General features: G+C 29.7%; 2 protein-coding genes across 2 annotated transcripts; both read right to left on the reverse strand.

The window, feature by feature from the left end:
• Window positions 1-2,614: 2,614 nt before the first annotated feature.
• LOC128960760 (sodium leak channel NALCN-like) lies at window positions 2,615-9,462 on the reverse strand. Its single transcript, XM_054306893.1, has 8 exons — window positions 7,832-9,462; window positions 7,612-7,749; window positions 6,190-7,515; window positions 5,960-6,060; window positions 5,002-5,122; window positions 4,593-4,780; window positions 3,405-4,486; window positions 2,615-3,125 (listed from the first exon to the last, which is right to left on the reverse strand). The coding sequence occupies exons 1-8, from the start codon at window positions 9,425-9,427 to the stop codon at window positions 2,686-2,688; spliced, it is 4,992 nt and encodes a 1,663-aa protein (XP_054162868.1). The 5' UTR covers window positions 9,428-9,462; the 3' UTR covers window positions 2,615-2,685.
• A 999-nt stretch (window positions 9,463-10,461) lies between these two features.
• LOC128960747 (sodium-coupled monocarboxylate transporter 1-like) lies at window positions 10,462-14,841 on the reverse strand. The gene is made up of 14 exons (XM_054306877.1): window positions 14,503-14,841; window positions 14,315-14,383; window positions 13,667-13,718; window positions 13,504-13,571; window positions 12,918-12,998; window positions 12,372-12,445; window positions 11,985-12,125; window positions 11,706-11,924; window positions 11,533-11,645; window positions 11,286-11,440; window positions 11,011-11,204; window positions 10,837-10,934; window positions 10,631-10,734; window positions 10,462-10,533 (listed from the first exon to the last, which is right to left on the reverse strand). Exons 1-14 carry the CDS (start codon window positions 14,839-14,841, stop codon window positions 10,462-10,464), a joined length of 1,779 nt encoding a protein of 592 aa, XP_054162852.1.
• Between the last annotated feature and the right edge of the window lie 520 nt (window positions 14,842-15,361).

Below are 15,361 nucleotides of genomic sequence, written 5' to 3' on the forward strand. Positions count from 1 at the left end.
TGTAAATATTTTCTAATAATAATAATAATAAAACTTACAAATAAAACAAGTTTGTTTATATATATTTTTGATAGCTTAAATAATAAGTCAACAACAATACTAACTAAATATACAATGTTTTATTATTATTATTATTTGTTAACAATAGTGACTATCATATTCATCAACAATCATTTTATTAATTAATTTTTGAAAAATATGTTGTACATGTTTGTTTGATAATTAATTTTACACAATTTTTGTCAAAATTTATTTATCATTTTTAAATGAGTAAATCTGTAAATATTTTCTAATAAAATAATAATAAAACTTACAAATAAAACAATTTTGTTTATATATATATATATAAATAATACTATCTTATAGATATATATATATCGGTATATACTACTTGTATATTGATATATCAATAATAATAATAAAAATATTGTATATTCAAAAATATTTTTAGCAATACAGGCAATAATAATAATATTAAATATTTATTGATCTCAACAATAATTTAATAATATACACAAAAAATGCTATTTTTTAAAGTTATTTTTATTATTACATATTATTCATATCACGATTTTTTTATATATATGCAAAATAATATAATAATATTATTATGAATTTTGCATTTCATCAAAACTTCACACATTTTTTTCAAAAAAAAAAAATTTATTTCATTGTCAAATCTAATAAATATATATATTTTTTAAAAAAATGTGATAGCAGTTTACTAAGTGTTAGATAAACATTATATTTTTATTATATTTATTTTAAATCAACTTAGACAGGAAAAAAATTATGTCATCGATATTATTATTATTATTTGATTTGATTATGAATTTAATATATATTTTCCAACAAATAAATAAAATTAGTCAAACAAACAAAAAATTATAATATAAATTAATTGGTTTTTAAAAATGTTAACCAACTAACAAAAAAAATGATATTAATTATACATTGATGACAAAGTTATGTCAATATAAACTTTATATATATAAACTTAAATTAGTATTTTATTTTTTGGTTAGTATTAATAATTTAAATTTATTGTCAAAATTTTTTAAAGTTATATATAAAATATATTATATATATATATATATATATATATATATAGGTCAAGAAAAAAGATAACAGAGTAGTACTCGTATTAATACAAACTATTGCATTATTATTACTACATTACTATTATTATTATAACTTTAGTATAACATTATTTTGGTTTATACTTTTGTATCAAAAAATAAAAAAAATACAAAAAAAAGTTATGGCACTGGATATGCAATGGCATTGTCTCTGATTTGTAGACCATTTAGTAGAGGAGACATTACAAGCATTTCCAACAACAACCAAATAAATTCAGTGTTTTTCTTGGGGGGGGACTGTCCTCTTGAGAACAATTTGTTTGACAATTACTATTGCTCTTCGGGGACATTAGTCCAATAAAATGCACAGCCATTCAACTATCAAAAAAAAAAATAATATAATACAATACTAGACTGTATAGACTAAATGCCTAAACCATTTCTACACTAATATACTGTATATACAGTATATACTGTATATATACCTATACTTTAGATTTTTTTTTATTTGGTAACTAAAAGAATCGCCAAATAATAATAAATGTAAATAAACTAAACTAAAAGTCTATCACCAAAATTGGTGGTCACTTAAGTGTGAACAGTGTTTATATATATATATATATATACGATATATATATATAAACACCTAATCATACAGATAATTGATGTATGAAAGGGTATAAGTTATACAACAGTAGTATAATTGCTACTAAACTAAACACTTGAAACATTAATACATTGTTGTTGGTTTGAAAATTACATAATAAACAAACAAATTAAACATTTTTACTTTTTTTCTCACATTTTTATACCTATTATACATTAAATAGAGTAATATATATATATATATATATATATATATATATATATATATATATATATATATAATTGACCTCTAATTTCTCTTTTATAGTTATAGTTATTATTTTTTTATATAAACCGATACATTTTTTTCCCCAACATATTCTGTGTTTTATTATTATTAGTAATAATATTAACTATAAGTTTTGACTTATAATATTTGAATGAAAATTATAATTGTAAAAATTGAGTAATAATAATAAAAACTAATTATTAATATTATAGTAAATTTTTCGTATAGAATTTATGACAAAAATAAATAATAATAATTAATTCAAACTATGATAACAACTACTGTATAGTATTTTATTTAAAACATAAACTCAATTAATAATACAGTACTATATATCCAATAAAAGCGATTATTCTTAACATACAGTATAACATATTGTAATAGCATTTAGTATTTTGGATGGCATTATAAACGATCACAAAAATAGTTTTATACTATTAATATATTTTTTTGTTTGTTTGTTTGTTTCTCATTAACTAATATTTCAATTAAATTATATACAATATAACTAATAATAATAATTACAATAGTAATTGACATTACAATTATCAACAAAAAAAAATCATTTTCATACAAATCAATCTACAAATTAAAAAAGATTTTTTTTGTTATATAAAAAAAAAGTAAAATAATTAATTAACTAATGATTGATTGATTGATTGATTGAATAACTATTAACAACAATAATAATAACACCAATGAATTGATTGATTGATTTATTTTTGGTTTGAATTACTGTGAGTCCCACCAGTCGTGTACTTCGCCGACAATCAGATGAGCCTTCGGCTGAATCAATGAATTCATTTTCGTATTCTTCAGCAAACTGTTCTGTTCGGTATCGCTGTCCTCGCGTTCGGATACTAGCGGTAAAAGTCGTGACCGAATTTCGTTCGGCGCCAACAAGACTTTACGACCCGACGAGTTCATCGAATCGGTACGGGTGGCCACTTTGAAGGCATTGGGTGTACCGCCGGTCATTGCTAAGGCATCTTCGGCATCGGCCAGTGTTCCGACGTTCAGCGGCAGTAGCGGTTCGTTTTGTGCCCGAAGCGAATGTAGCAGCGATTGGTGTTGTTTTTCTTTTTTGATCCGCCGAAGACATTTGTCGAGCCACGAACGTATCGTTGCTTTTGCTACCTCTTCCTCGATCAAAAACTCCAGTTCCTCTCGAGCTATATATATATATATACAGAGAGGACAGAGAGAGACAGAGAGAGACAGAGAGAGACAGAGAGAGACAGAGAGAGACAGAGAGAGACAGAGAGAGACAGAGAGAGACAGAGAGAGACAGAGAGAGACAGAGAGAGACAGAGAGAGACAGAGAGAGACAGAGAGAGACAGAGAGAGAAAGAGAGAGAACAGAGAGAACAGATAAAAGCAGACATTATTTGGTGATAAAAATGAATTTCATTCGTAAGTTTTTATTGTTGTTGTCAGCTATATATACATACCAAGCAATTCCTCCAGTTGTAAGGATTTCCTTATATCTACCGATCGATAGGACAACATATTGAGGACATCGTGAAAGGTTACATCTTCGCCGTTGTGCAGCCGTTCCATTTCGTGACACATATGTTTGAATAGTAGCCGATCTTTGTTGGGATCAACTTCCAGCCGACCTTTGAGCAGCCGTAGGACAAACCGGACTCTCGATACGGGAATCATTCCCCGTTGGGATAGGTCGACCAAATTCCAGGTATTCTGAAAGTTACGGATATCGGCGTAGGACAGGAGGGCGTCCTCTTCGTTGGAGTAAAATAGGGAAAAGTTTTCCATAATAATGGCCACCAATAGATTCAATACGATATAAGTGATGCATACGTAAAACGAACAGAAGAAGGATAGTGAGGCGGAAAAGTTGCCGCAATCGGTTGACCAGTAGTCGTGGCCACGAGTGCAGAACGGTGGCGATAGCATTGCGTCGTGCATTATCTTATTCCAGTCTTCGCCGGTAACTATACGGAACAATGTGATGACACCGTTCGGTGCCGTACGGAAGTTGGCGTGTCGGGAAATGTTTTCGCCAAACTTTACCGAACCGAACAGTATGACACCGGCCAGTGCGTAGCACAGGATCAACAGGAATAGGCCCATTATGATGAAGAACGACTTGTAGACACTGACCGCAACGGTCAACATCAACATCTTGAGTGTGGCGTGTTTGCCAGTGATGGTAAAGAATCGCAGGATTACGACAATAAAACCGAAAGCATTGGACGTTTCGTCCATTAGGATGAAGTGTAGGCCCAGCCAGAAGACACCCAATACAGTGACAAACAGATCGTAACGATTGCGACGCGATTGCCAGTAGCCGCGGGGCGTGAAGGCCATCATTTTCATCAGGACTTCGAATACGAATATACAGGTCAGGCCGGCCGATATGGTGGCCAACGGTATGGTATGTTTTTGTTTCGTATCCCACGATACGCACAACAGCGACGAGTTGGCCAAAACTAACAGCGCAATGGCTCTCTTGAATATAATGTGTTGTGTAATGTCGTAGATGATGGCCCGTGCCTTATGATGGTCTGGTCTATAGATACATACAATAGTATATAGTATGGGAAGTCATATCATATTATGTATTAAAACTATTAAAGATAACTTTCCTTCAACTATATTACTTAAATATAGCATACCTGGGTGGCAAATGTAATGGCTGAGCAATTTTCAATCGCTTTTTCAGATCACACCAACGTCTCTGGTCGACAGTCAACAGTGCCGTACCTTTGTTTTCACCGTAATTGGCAATAACGACACCGACAAACAAGGTCAATCCGATCATACATCCCAAAAATACAAACACATGGATGTATATGGTGTGCAACTATATCAGGTGGGTGTGTGAAAAAAAATTACACATAAGTATATTAAGTGTATTTATCGGTAATTAAAACCACTAAAAAAAACTACAGTACTATCAAAACAACATGCCATAACTACTAGATATTAGTGCAGATAATTGTGCAAAAATATTTATGTATATATAACAGTCTATGTAAGCAACCATCAAAAATATAAATATATAAATATAAAACATTGATTTACAGGAGACAATCGATACAGTAGGACATCCCTGATATCAAGCCATCCCTTGAATGAAAGTACTTCAAACAGGGCTAACATTGCGTTTCCCAGCGAATCAAAGTTAAAGCGACGCGGGTTTGCCCTTAAATAGACAATAGGTTTCAAAATCACAATTAAGGCATTATTATTAGATTATTATTAGATTATTAATTTGCTTATTAAGCATATTATTAAATGATAATATAGAGTCTATAAATTTTATAATATAGAATCTATATTATAGAATAATAATAATTTAATTTTTTTTTAAAAATATTACAATTATATTATTAGTTAATTAAAATATTATTTTATATCAGTTTATATCAAATTAATATTGATTTTTTTTTCTTTTAAAATAGTGCGACAAAAATTTTTGGTTTATTAGTAGTATATATATTAAATATTTATAATTAGTATGAAATTTTTTAGAAATTAATAATAAATAACTAATAATTTACTAATTTAGTGCATCGATTAGTTAGTATATATAAGTTACAATTATAGCTTACAGTGAATTTGTGTTAGTCATATAAAATATATGATTTTTTTAATTTAAAAAAAATAATAATTTCTTTGTTTTTCAACTTACAGGACCTACTCTTTCAACAATAATATCGCGATAATCGCAATATCCCTCCAATGATAATATCTCAAACACTGCTAGCATTGCATCGCCGATTGAATCAAAGTTAAAATTTCGTGGATTAGTCCTATTGTTTTTTTTGTGGATGATTTCATCAATCAATCAATATATTGATTTAATAAAATAGTAGTAAATAAAAAATTATTTTAGTACTAAAATTTAGTTAAAAAATTATTATTATGTGTAGGATTTTTTTTTTGTTTTCAACTTGTTTTTCAATTTGTAATAATAAGTGATTAATTATTATATGTTTTTTTCATAACTAATTTTTTGTTTGTTTGTTAAAACACATACCAAACTCTAGGGACGAGTACGACAGGCATCGAGTCGTTATGGTTTTCCAGTTTCATTCGGGTCACATGTACTGGCCGTTTGAATACACCCACACAGTCCTCCTAATTAAAGACAAACAAACAGTACGGTTAGTATACATGTGCGGCCATAAAAAAATACGATATCTTATTTTTTTTTATACATATAATGGTTTTTACTTAAATATTCAGACACTTAGAGAGCACACCTACCCGTCTGGTAATGTTCAGATCGTTACAACGGGCCAGTAGTCCGCCAAACATATGGACGCCGACCGAAGCGAATACAAATAGGAGGACAATAAGCAAAACGGATACCAATGCTATCTCTTTGAAACCGCGACACAATTCGTAGACAACTTTACGCATATGCGGTACCAACGAAAAGATACGTAACGGCCGAACACATCGCAGGACAAGCAGTGTCTGGATCAGGGACTGTGGCGGTACGTGTTCGGGCATTACGACTATGAAGACCAGCGAAACGCCGAATATAAAGAAGTCCATAATACCGGCCACGTGTGCCAACAGTGCATTGGGCGTAAAAAACAAGCCGTCGGCCAACGTTTTCATCAACAATTCAATGGCCATTGCAATAACAAACACATATTCGGCAATCTTAAGTTCGGGTGTATTATCTACACGTCGGGTAACCGTTTCAAACATCATCGACGCACACGAAGCTGTCGTTACGAATATCATCAGCCAATCACAATACGGAACCAAACCAAACAAATCGTGTAGTCCTTTATATTTCAGTTTACGCTCTTTCCCGGTAATCGGGTCCCTGTTTTTCGGATCGTATTTGGCTGTAATAATTTTCTGACAATATATACGAAACTTGGACTCGCGGCCAACCAGCAGCAGTGGTGTATCGAAAAACGGGTGATTTTCCCGGAGGTCACATTCCCGTTGCGTACGTCTCATTTCGGCCTGTTGTCGCTTACGTTGCAACATTTTAAAATCAAAATCCTGGCCGCGGACAGTCGGTCCGCCACTTTCGCCGCCACCCTCCGGTGCCAGTTCCTCTTTGATATTACCCCTAACCGATCGGCGCATCGATCGGCCATTGACACGTGATAATCCGGCCAACTGGGTGGCCGAATCGCTGACCAGTAAACGTTGATTGTTTGAATCGCAAACAATGGTCGATACGTGAACTCGCCGTAGAAGTGGACTCGATTGTCTGGTTTTCGACGGCGATGTCAACAATCGCAACGGTATCTGCTTCCGGATGGTAACTTCGAGACCGTTTTCGATCAATCGTTTACCGGTTGGCGACTCTTGTATATCATTCAAGTCGACAAAACAGCGCATAAACGAGTCGCGAACTTTCGGTACGGAAAACTCGTTGCAAGCCTTATGGACGCGAGTCATCTGCGGTGAGTCGGGAAACGTCTCGAATACCCGCAATCTTAGCGGTAATTCTTCGTTAATACCCGCCGACTGTTCTCTGGCTTTCAATTGTTTTACTTTTTTAATGTCTTCATCCAATTCCAAGTTATCCAATATGACGGCCACAAACAACGACAACACAATCTATACAATAAAACAACACAAAAAAAATTTAATTAATACTATAATTATTGTCTCAATAAAAAAAATGTATTAAAAAATATATTTTATATGACCAACCAATGAGACAAACAGATGATATAATATAAAATAGACGGCAACTAATGGACCAATACTTCTACTCGATCTCAATATTGTTTCGTTCATTACTTCAGTCCAACCCTCTTGGGTTAGGATCTGAAACATTGCCATAAATGCCTACAAAATTATAATCAAAAAAAAAATTGTAAATATCTAATAAAAGTTATTAATTATATTTATAAAAAAAATGTTTGTTTACTTCAGGAAATGCCTGAAACTTTGTGTATTCATATTTGGCGAGACAGCAGAACAGTTGCATCGATATGGATGACGTGACGATCAGTAGACACATTGTAAATATGATAAGTGATCCCAATTTTTTTCCCGGACCGAAAATTTTGTAAACAAAATCCTCCAAAACTGGTGACGCTTTGATCAGTCTAACTATCCGTAGTACTTGAAAATAGACTAACGGTGCGCTCATATAGAGTATGGGTATGATATGGATAGTCGATCCGATGGACAGTACCAGTTCCAAGATATGAAGTGATCGGCGAATATACGACCGATAGCCGTAGCACCAGATTTTCAGCGCCACTTCCAGATCAAACAATATTGTAAATCCAACTTCCAATGGATACAGAGTCTTATAAAAGTCTTCGCGCGGTCGGCCCGAGTGTTCAAATTTGACACTCGCGCCGACAATAGCGTTGGCCACTATGACAATCATTATGAATATCTGAAACGATGCCGTATTGATGACGGCTTTGATTATACGGGGCGCACGCGATTGGTTGTCGGCATCGGTTAACTGAATCAGACGCCACTGGCTTTCGCCGACCAGTGTCGACGGTGTAGCTTCGGTAGTGATTTTGGCTCTTTCGCCCCACATTTGCTGAAATTGGACACGAATTTCGTTGAACGTCTCGGTAATTACGGCTATGAATACGTTTTTGACCAGCCAGGCCAAAAAGAAGATTAAGGTTACAAAATAAAAGGCTGCTCTGAACGCGTCCAACGAATCCATAGCCGCATACATGACATGACTCCAGCCCTCCTGAGAGGCCGACTGATAGACGGTAAACAAGGCGTGGGCCAAGTTATCGAAACCCGAATAGCCGCTCGAATTGGTTATTTCGACGCAAATCATTTTCGGCGGACACTGATGTCCTCGGGTGGTAATCGGCGAACAGTAGGTATCGGGAATGGCCAACTGTTGTATGGATGGTACATGTTCTTCGGTGTAGTTGTCTTTCATGACACAGTGATGGTCGAGTCGGGCAAAAAATTGGACACCAAGTAAGCCGAACAGTGAGAGGAAGAACAGGAAAAACAGTGTAACGTTATAGATCTGTTGAGATGATCGCAAAAAGATTTGCGTTATGCGGGCCCTGGGCATCGAAAACGATAGGAATACCCGAACCAACCGTACCATTATGAGTGGTCGCGGTGCCCGCAATATCGATGTCGGCGAATATGGCCTGACATGACCAGTCATTTCAAATACGTGTAACGTCAGGGATATGTAGAGACAGACAAGCATAACGGCATCAAACTGTGACCATCGGTCGTGCGAATAGGTCTTCAATCCTCTCAGATGTATCTTCGATATAAACTCAGCGGTAAATACCAGTGTAACAAACGAATCGATAACAAACGTAATGTAAAGCAACGATTTTGCCGATTGAAACGTATAGGATGTGTTCAGTGATACCGATACCAGCGACAGGAAGGCACAGAAACGCATGAATCGTCTCATGTGAACACTTTGCCACCAGAGTGTGGTCGTACGGATACATTCTTCGACTTCGGGAGCAAATGTCTGATCCCTAAGCGATTGTTTGCGACCCAACATTGTTGGTGGTGATGGTGTCACTTATTGGTGTCTAATACTCTGGACAACAATTATTTAAGGTATCAATCACTACCTCATTATATATATATAATACTGTAGAAAAACTACTTAAATAATTTTTAGTATAATCTTTTACATAAATTTGTTTCAATCAAAAAAAAATATAATAAAATATAAACAACAGTATAAATAATATGTTTGTTGTTGGATGTGATGATGCAGTTAGTAGTAGTAGTAGTGATGTTGAAGTGATGTGCCATTGAAGCGCAACATCAGTAGTAGTGATGCTCTCATATATATATATTGTATGTATATATATTGATATATATATATATATATATATATATATATATATATATATATATATAGTATGTATAGACAGACCATCTCTGCGCTAAAACTTATCGATCGCTTAACACAACAAACTCAGCCCAAAAACTCTTCAAACACTCTCCTAATCTCTTTCTCTCTCTCTCTCTCTCTCTCTCTCTCTCTCTCTCTCTCTCTCTCTCTCTCTCTCTTTATATATATATATATATAATTTTAGTGTCAAATGCTTGTGACTTATCATAAAACTAAACAAAAAACAATATTTACATTAATCTTAAGCCTGCGCTTAAAATTAATGTTACCGTATGTTTCAATCAATTAAGAAAAAACTTACTTAAGTAATAATTATCAGAAAAAAAAATAAAATAATTGATTAAATTGTAAAAATATAATTTTTAATAATTAAAATATAATAAACAATTTATATTTATTATCCATAACAAACATGGTCATTGAAGTTATAAAATTATAAAATTTATTAATTTAAAAATTTAAAAATAAAAAATCTATTAAATAAATAACCTAAACTACCGGTGTATATAATTATCTATGCATTCATATAAATACATTAAGAATTTAGTTAATAAATTAGTAATTATTGCATAGTTAATAGTAATATTTTTTAAAAATAATTATCATTATAAATTAAGTTATATTATTTATTAAAAATAATTATCTAAAAAAATCTTGATGGGGGGGGGGGGTTAAACAGCAGTAATTTTATAGCTATTAGTTGATTCAAATATATCAGATTTGTTATTAGTATCGAATGCATCCTAAATGATTAAAATAATTATTATATTTTTTCATTATATGGTAACAAAAATGTTAAATTAAAAATCAATTTTATTTATTTTTGTATTTTTTAAAAACCTTTTGATCGGATGGACAATATGTTTGCTGTTTTTTATTGAATGAAAATATGTATTTAGCGGTCGGCGATAATAGACTGCCATCGATATGATCATCAGGTTTGCCTTTTTTTTTATAAAAAAACAAAATATTATTATTATTATTTCAAATTATACATTATCTAAAAAATTAATTTTTAAAAATATTAAAATTTAGATATAACATACCTATACAGTAACTAAATATTATGGTCACAATCAATGAAATAATTAAACCTATGGCCGACATTAGTAGATATGATATGTGAAATACTCTACCGAAACCACTAGAAAAACAATTTTTTTTAGTATTATTGTAAAATAAAATATATATTAATTTTAAGTATTAATTAAAAGTCATACTCAGGATTATCATAATAAGCAATAAATGATGGTTTTGCTAATTGGTTTGGTTTGATCAGTAACTCCTGGATCAGTTCGGCAGCACAAGAGTCTATAGTTGTGGGCAATGAGACTTTGGGTCGCGGGATAATCAATGAGCCGACCGATAGTACCAAACTAACTGATATACCGCTTATGAAACCAATTAGCGACGCCTAATAATTAATAATAATTATTATTATAAATAATTTTAGTCTACTATTAAGCTAATTGAATATATTTTTTTTGGTATATACCAGTGAAGTTGCTCTGGGATAAAATATGCCAATAATAAACAATGCAAACATTGGTCCCATCATTGAACCGGTCAATGCTAACGATGCCTGCAATACAGTGCCGGCATTTCCCACACCAAACGACATTACAATGGCTAACAGTCCATAAGACATGGCTATTTAATTTAAAAAAAATTAAATAAGATACAGATTAATACAATTTTAAAAAATCAATGACACCCACTACTCTAGCCTACCCCACCCATACCTATTAGCTTAGTTATGTTAAGCGCCTGTCGTTCACTGGTTATTTTGATACGAGGTTTGACTATGTCCTCCCAGGTTATGGCAGCCAATGCATTAAAACCAGATGATAATGTACTAATTTTTTTAATTTATTAGATAATTTATATTACAAAATGTGGGGTTTTTTTTAACTACCTGAGCGATCCACTGAATACACAAGCAACAAATAGACCGGGTAGTCCCGGATATTTCGATAGCGTATCCATTACAAAGTAGGGCATCAGTTGGTCGTGTCGTTCAATAATACCCAGAGTAATTGGATCGCATGCATGATATTTGGCATATATAACCATTCCGCATAGTATGGCCAGTATGGCCAATATTAGTAGCCCGGGTAGGTTCCAGTATAGAGTTCTGATATTGATTGATAGATATATATATATAGATAATATAGCTAAATACTAATAATAATACCGTTTGGCTTTAGCAGCTGATCCCATACTACAGTATCTCTGGACCTGAGTTTGTGTAACACAATAGGCAGCACTCCATGTGATGGTCGTACCGATTACCACATTCCAGAAGTTGTCGTGATTGTAGGGATCAAATCGCATACTAAATCAATTAATTAAACAATTAGTTATTGTTATTATTATGTAATAGAAATTATTTGCATATATACTGTATATATATATATATATATATATATATATATGAATGAATTATAAAAGTAGTAGTATATTAATGTAAAATACAAATTAAACTATTAATGGCTACTAATATAATGATATTATTTAAAAAGATTTTTTCAAACAAAAATTGTTTATTATATTATATTAATTAAATAATTTAATTAATTACTTAAAAAATTTTAGACGATCGCCCCTTTCATTGATATTCCACACTTCGGCTACTCCGCCGACTTCAATGACACCCTTTTTTTAAAAAATAAAAATATATATAATAATTATATTTATTATTAAACAAAAATCAAAATCATAGTTACTATTTAGTTATTAAACTTTAAATATAATAATAATAATAATAATGAAGGGATAAAAAAAATTAAAATAAATTTTAATGTTAAAAAAAACATTTATTTCTAAACTATGGGATTAGTGATCACATTATTACAGATAATTAAATTAAAGTTACAGTTGTTTATATATATATATATATATATATGTTAGTAAATGCTATAAAATATATTTCTAGAAATAGCTATTAATATTAAACCACATATTATATTATGTTATTTCCTGGATGTAATAGACAATTAATATTATATATATATATATATATATTATATTTTAAAAATTCATATTAAAAATATTTAAATTTTGATAGACATTTGCAATAGTTATTTTTATGTAGAAAAATATTTCTACAATAATTAATAATTATTACTTGAATAATGACCATGATGACACCCAAAAACATTAGTATACATTGTAAAACATCTGTCCAAATAACTGCTTTAATACCACCCTTGAGTGACAAACAAAAAAATTTATAATTAATAATTTTAATTTAAAATATTAATAATAATGATAACTAAATTTTTTTAAAAAAAAAGTTAATGATAATGTTTAATTGGCCCTAATAGTTGAGTTAAATATTAAATTTATTTTTAAATAAAATTTTTTTTATACTTGTAAATATAATAATGAATAATATATAAAATTATTTGTTTATATTATATAAATATAATTATAATATACCTAGATAATGCCAATTAAAAGTTTAAATTTGAGTTATATCGTGTACAGTTTAACTTTACTATAATCAAGGTAACTTAATATATACAGTTACATTATATTAGGTAAGTTATACAGTACCTTAAACTAAATCATTACATAATATTACACAAATTTAAACTTTTAAGTGGCATTATCTGTATATATGTATTAGAATATAATGTAATATAATTTTTAAAATAATTTTTTTTTAAATATTTTTTGTTTTATTTTTGTTTAGTTTGAATAATACATACAATTGTTGTATAGAAAGTACAGATAACTCCAACCACTAAAATAGATGTTGGAATTGATAGAGGAGTTACTAAAATCAGGTGATAATCAACAAAAAATTATAGCATATATTAATTTTTTATTATATAAATAAAGTTATTTTCAATTAAAAAAAATTTAAAATACCTGAACTCAAGGCTAGTGCCGGACCGTACAACACAACTGCCATATATGGTGTCTAAATAAATATATTTTTTATTAAAAAAAATTAATAATTAATTATCATTTTAACTATACTATTGTATATTAAAGTATATCTAAAAGTTTAACACTAGTGTAATAATAATAATAAATATTTTATTTTTAAATTATTATTTATAATGTATATAAATTTTTTAAAAATTAATAATTAATTATCATTTTAATTATATACTATTGTATATTAAAGTATATAAAAGTTTAACACTACTGTAGTAATAATAATAATAATAATAAATATTTTATTTTTAAATAATTATTTATAATATATATAATTTTTTTTAATTAATAATTAATTATCATTTTAACTACAGTATTGTACAATATATTAAAATATATAAAAGTTTAACACTACTATAGTAGTAATAATAATAAATATTTTATTTTTTAAATAATTATAAATTTTAATATATTAATACTTATATATTAAAACTGTTTTATGTCTACCCATAATTACAGTACATAAAAGTTATATATATATATGATTATTGATGACAGGTTTATTGATATTTAATTAAATATAAATACCAATACAAAAAAAATTAATTAATTAATTAATTATTTTATTGTACGTACAGTTGATAAGAGAAAGCCGACGGTTCCGGCCATACGAATATAGGGGGCATTAAATCTTTTGGCCAAATACTGGTCAACAACAATGACAACAACAACAAAAAGTATATATAAAAAATATCATTCAATTATAAGTTTACATTTAAAAAAAATCAATTAAATATAAATACTACTAATTTTTTAATAAACACCTCATTGACACTCAATAGAGCCATTCGGTAATAGATTGGCATAAATACTTCGGCGGCCAACACAACGGCCACAACAATGCCGATTAGTTGCAATGAAAACTGTGTACCCACTTGATAGACCTCGGCTGGCAGACCCAGCAGTGTATTGGTGGACATAAAACTGGCCACCAGCGACATGGTTACCGGGAATAGACCCAATTGGCGATTGCCGGTCAAAAATTCGGCATTTGACGGCTTGTTTCGGGATTTAAACCAAAATAATATGCCGATCATCGATGAAGTGATCAACAAAAATGCAAACACAAGATAATCAACAATTGAAAAGTTTGTGTTAACCATATTTTTTTGTTGTTGGTATCACTTATATTATTATTATTATCAATAATTAATAATTTATAGATAATTAAAACACTTTTTTTAGTAGCTATTATTTTTAGTAAAAACTTATTTATTTTTATTTACAAAAAAACTACCGTAATAAAAAATTTTATTATTATTTATTGTTAAAAATATTAGGTCTAATAACTGTTTAAATTATATAATACAACAAAATAATAATAAAAAAAAGTCACTGATCAAATAATAAATAACCCATTAATAATAATAATAATAATAAATTATTGTATTTATAAATAAAATGTTTATAAAATATTTACAACATTTTTTAAATTGAAAGTTAAAAATATCAAATATAAATTATTTAATATAATTTAATATATATATATATATATATTATGAATCAAATTGTTAGTAAATTAATAATACTAATAAATAAATTATTACTACAAAAATATTTATGAACTGAAATGACTTAAATAAAAATAGTTATATAAAAAAAGTTTTTATTTCTAGTGATATC

Source organism: Oppia nitens, unplaced genomic scaffold (assembly GCF_028296485.1).
Source record: "Oppia nitens isolate AA-2021 unplaced genomic scaffold, nextdenovo-longstitch-racon4-pilon3 scaffold52_pilon_pilon_pilon, whole genome shotgun sequence".
Classification (NCBI taxonomy): Eukaryota; Metazoa; Arthropoda; class Arachnida; order Sarcoptiformes; family Oppiidae; genus Oppia; species Oppia nitens.

Excerpts from the sequence above, each read along its gene's own strand:
- LOC128960760 (XM_054306893.1), bottom strand. The coding sequence starts at position 9,427 with ATGTTGGGTCGCAAACAATCGCTTAGGGATCAGACATTTGCTCCCGAA. Across the intron at positions 5,123-5,959 it reads GTACTCGTCCCTAGAGTTTG|GGCAAACCCGCGTCGCTTTA; the intron begins GTATGTGTTTTA and ends TGTCTATTTAAG. Across the intron at positions 3,126-3,404 it reads ACAACTGGAGGAATTGCTTG|CTCGAGAGGAACTGGAGTTT; the intron begins GTATGTATATAT and ends ATATATATATAG.
- LOC128960747 (XM_054306877.1), bottom strand. The coding sequence starts at position 14,841 with ATGGTTAACACAAACTTTTCAATTGTTGATTATCTTGTGTTTGCATTT. Across the intron at positions 11,925-11,984 it reads TCAGCTGCTAAAGCCAAACG|AACTCTATACTGGAACCTAC; the intron begins GTATTATTATTA and ends AATCAATATCAG. Across the intron at positions 10,534-10,630 it reads ATTGTCCATCCGATCAAAAG|GATGCATTCGATACTAATAA; the intron begins GTTTTTAAAAAA and ends TTAATCATTTAG.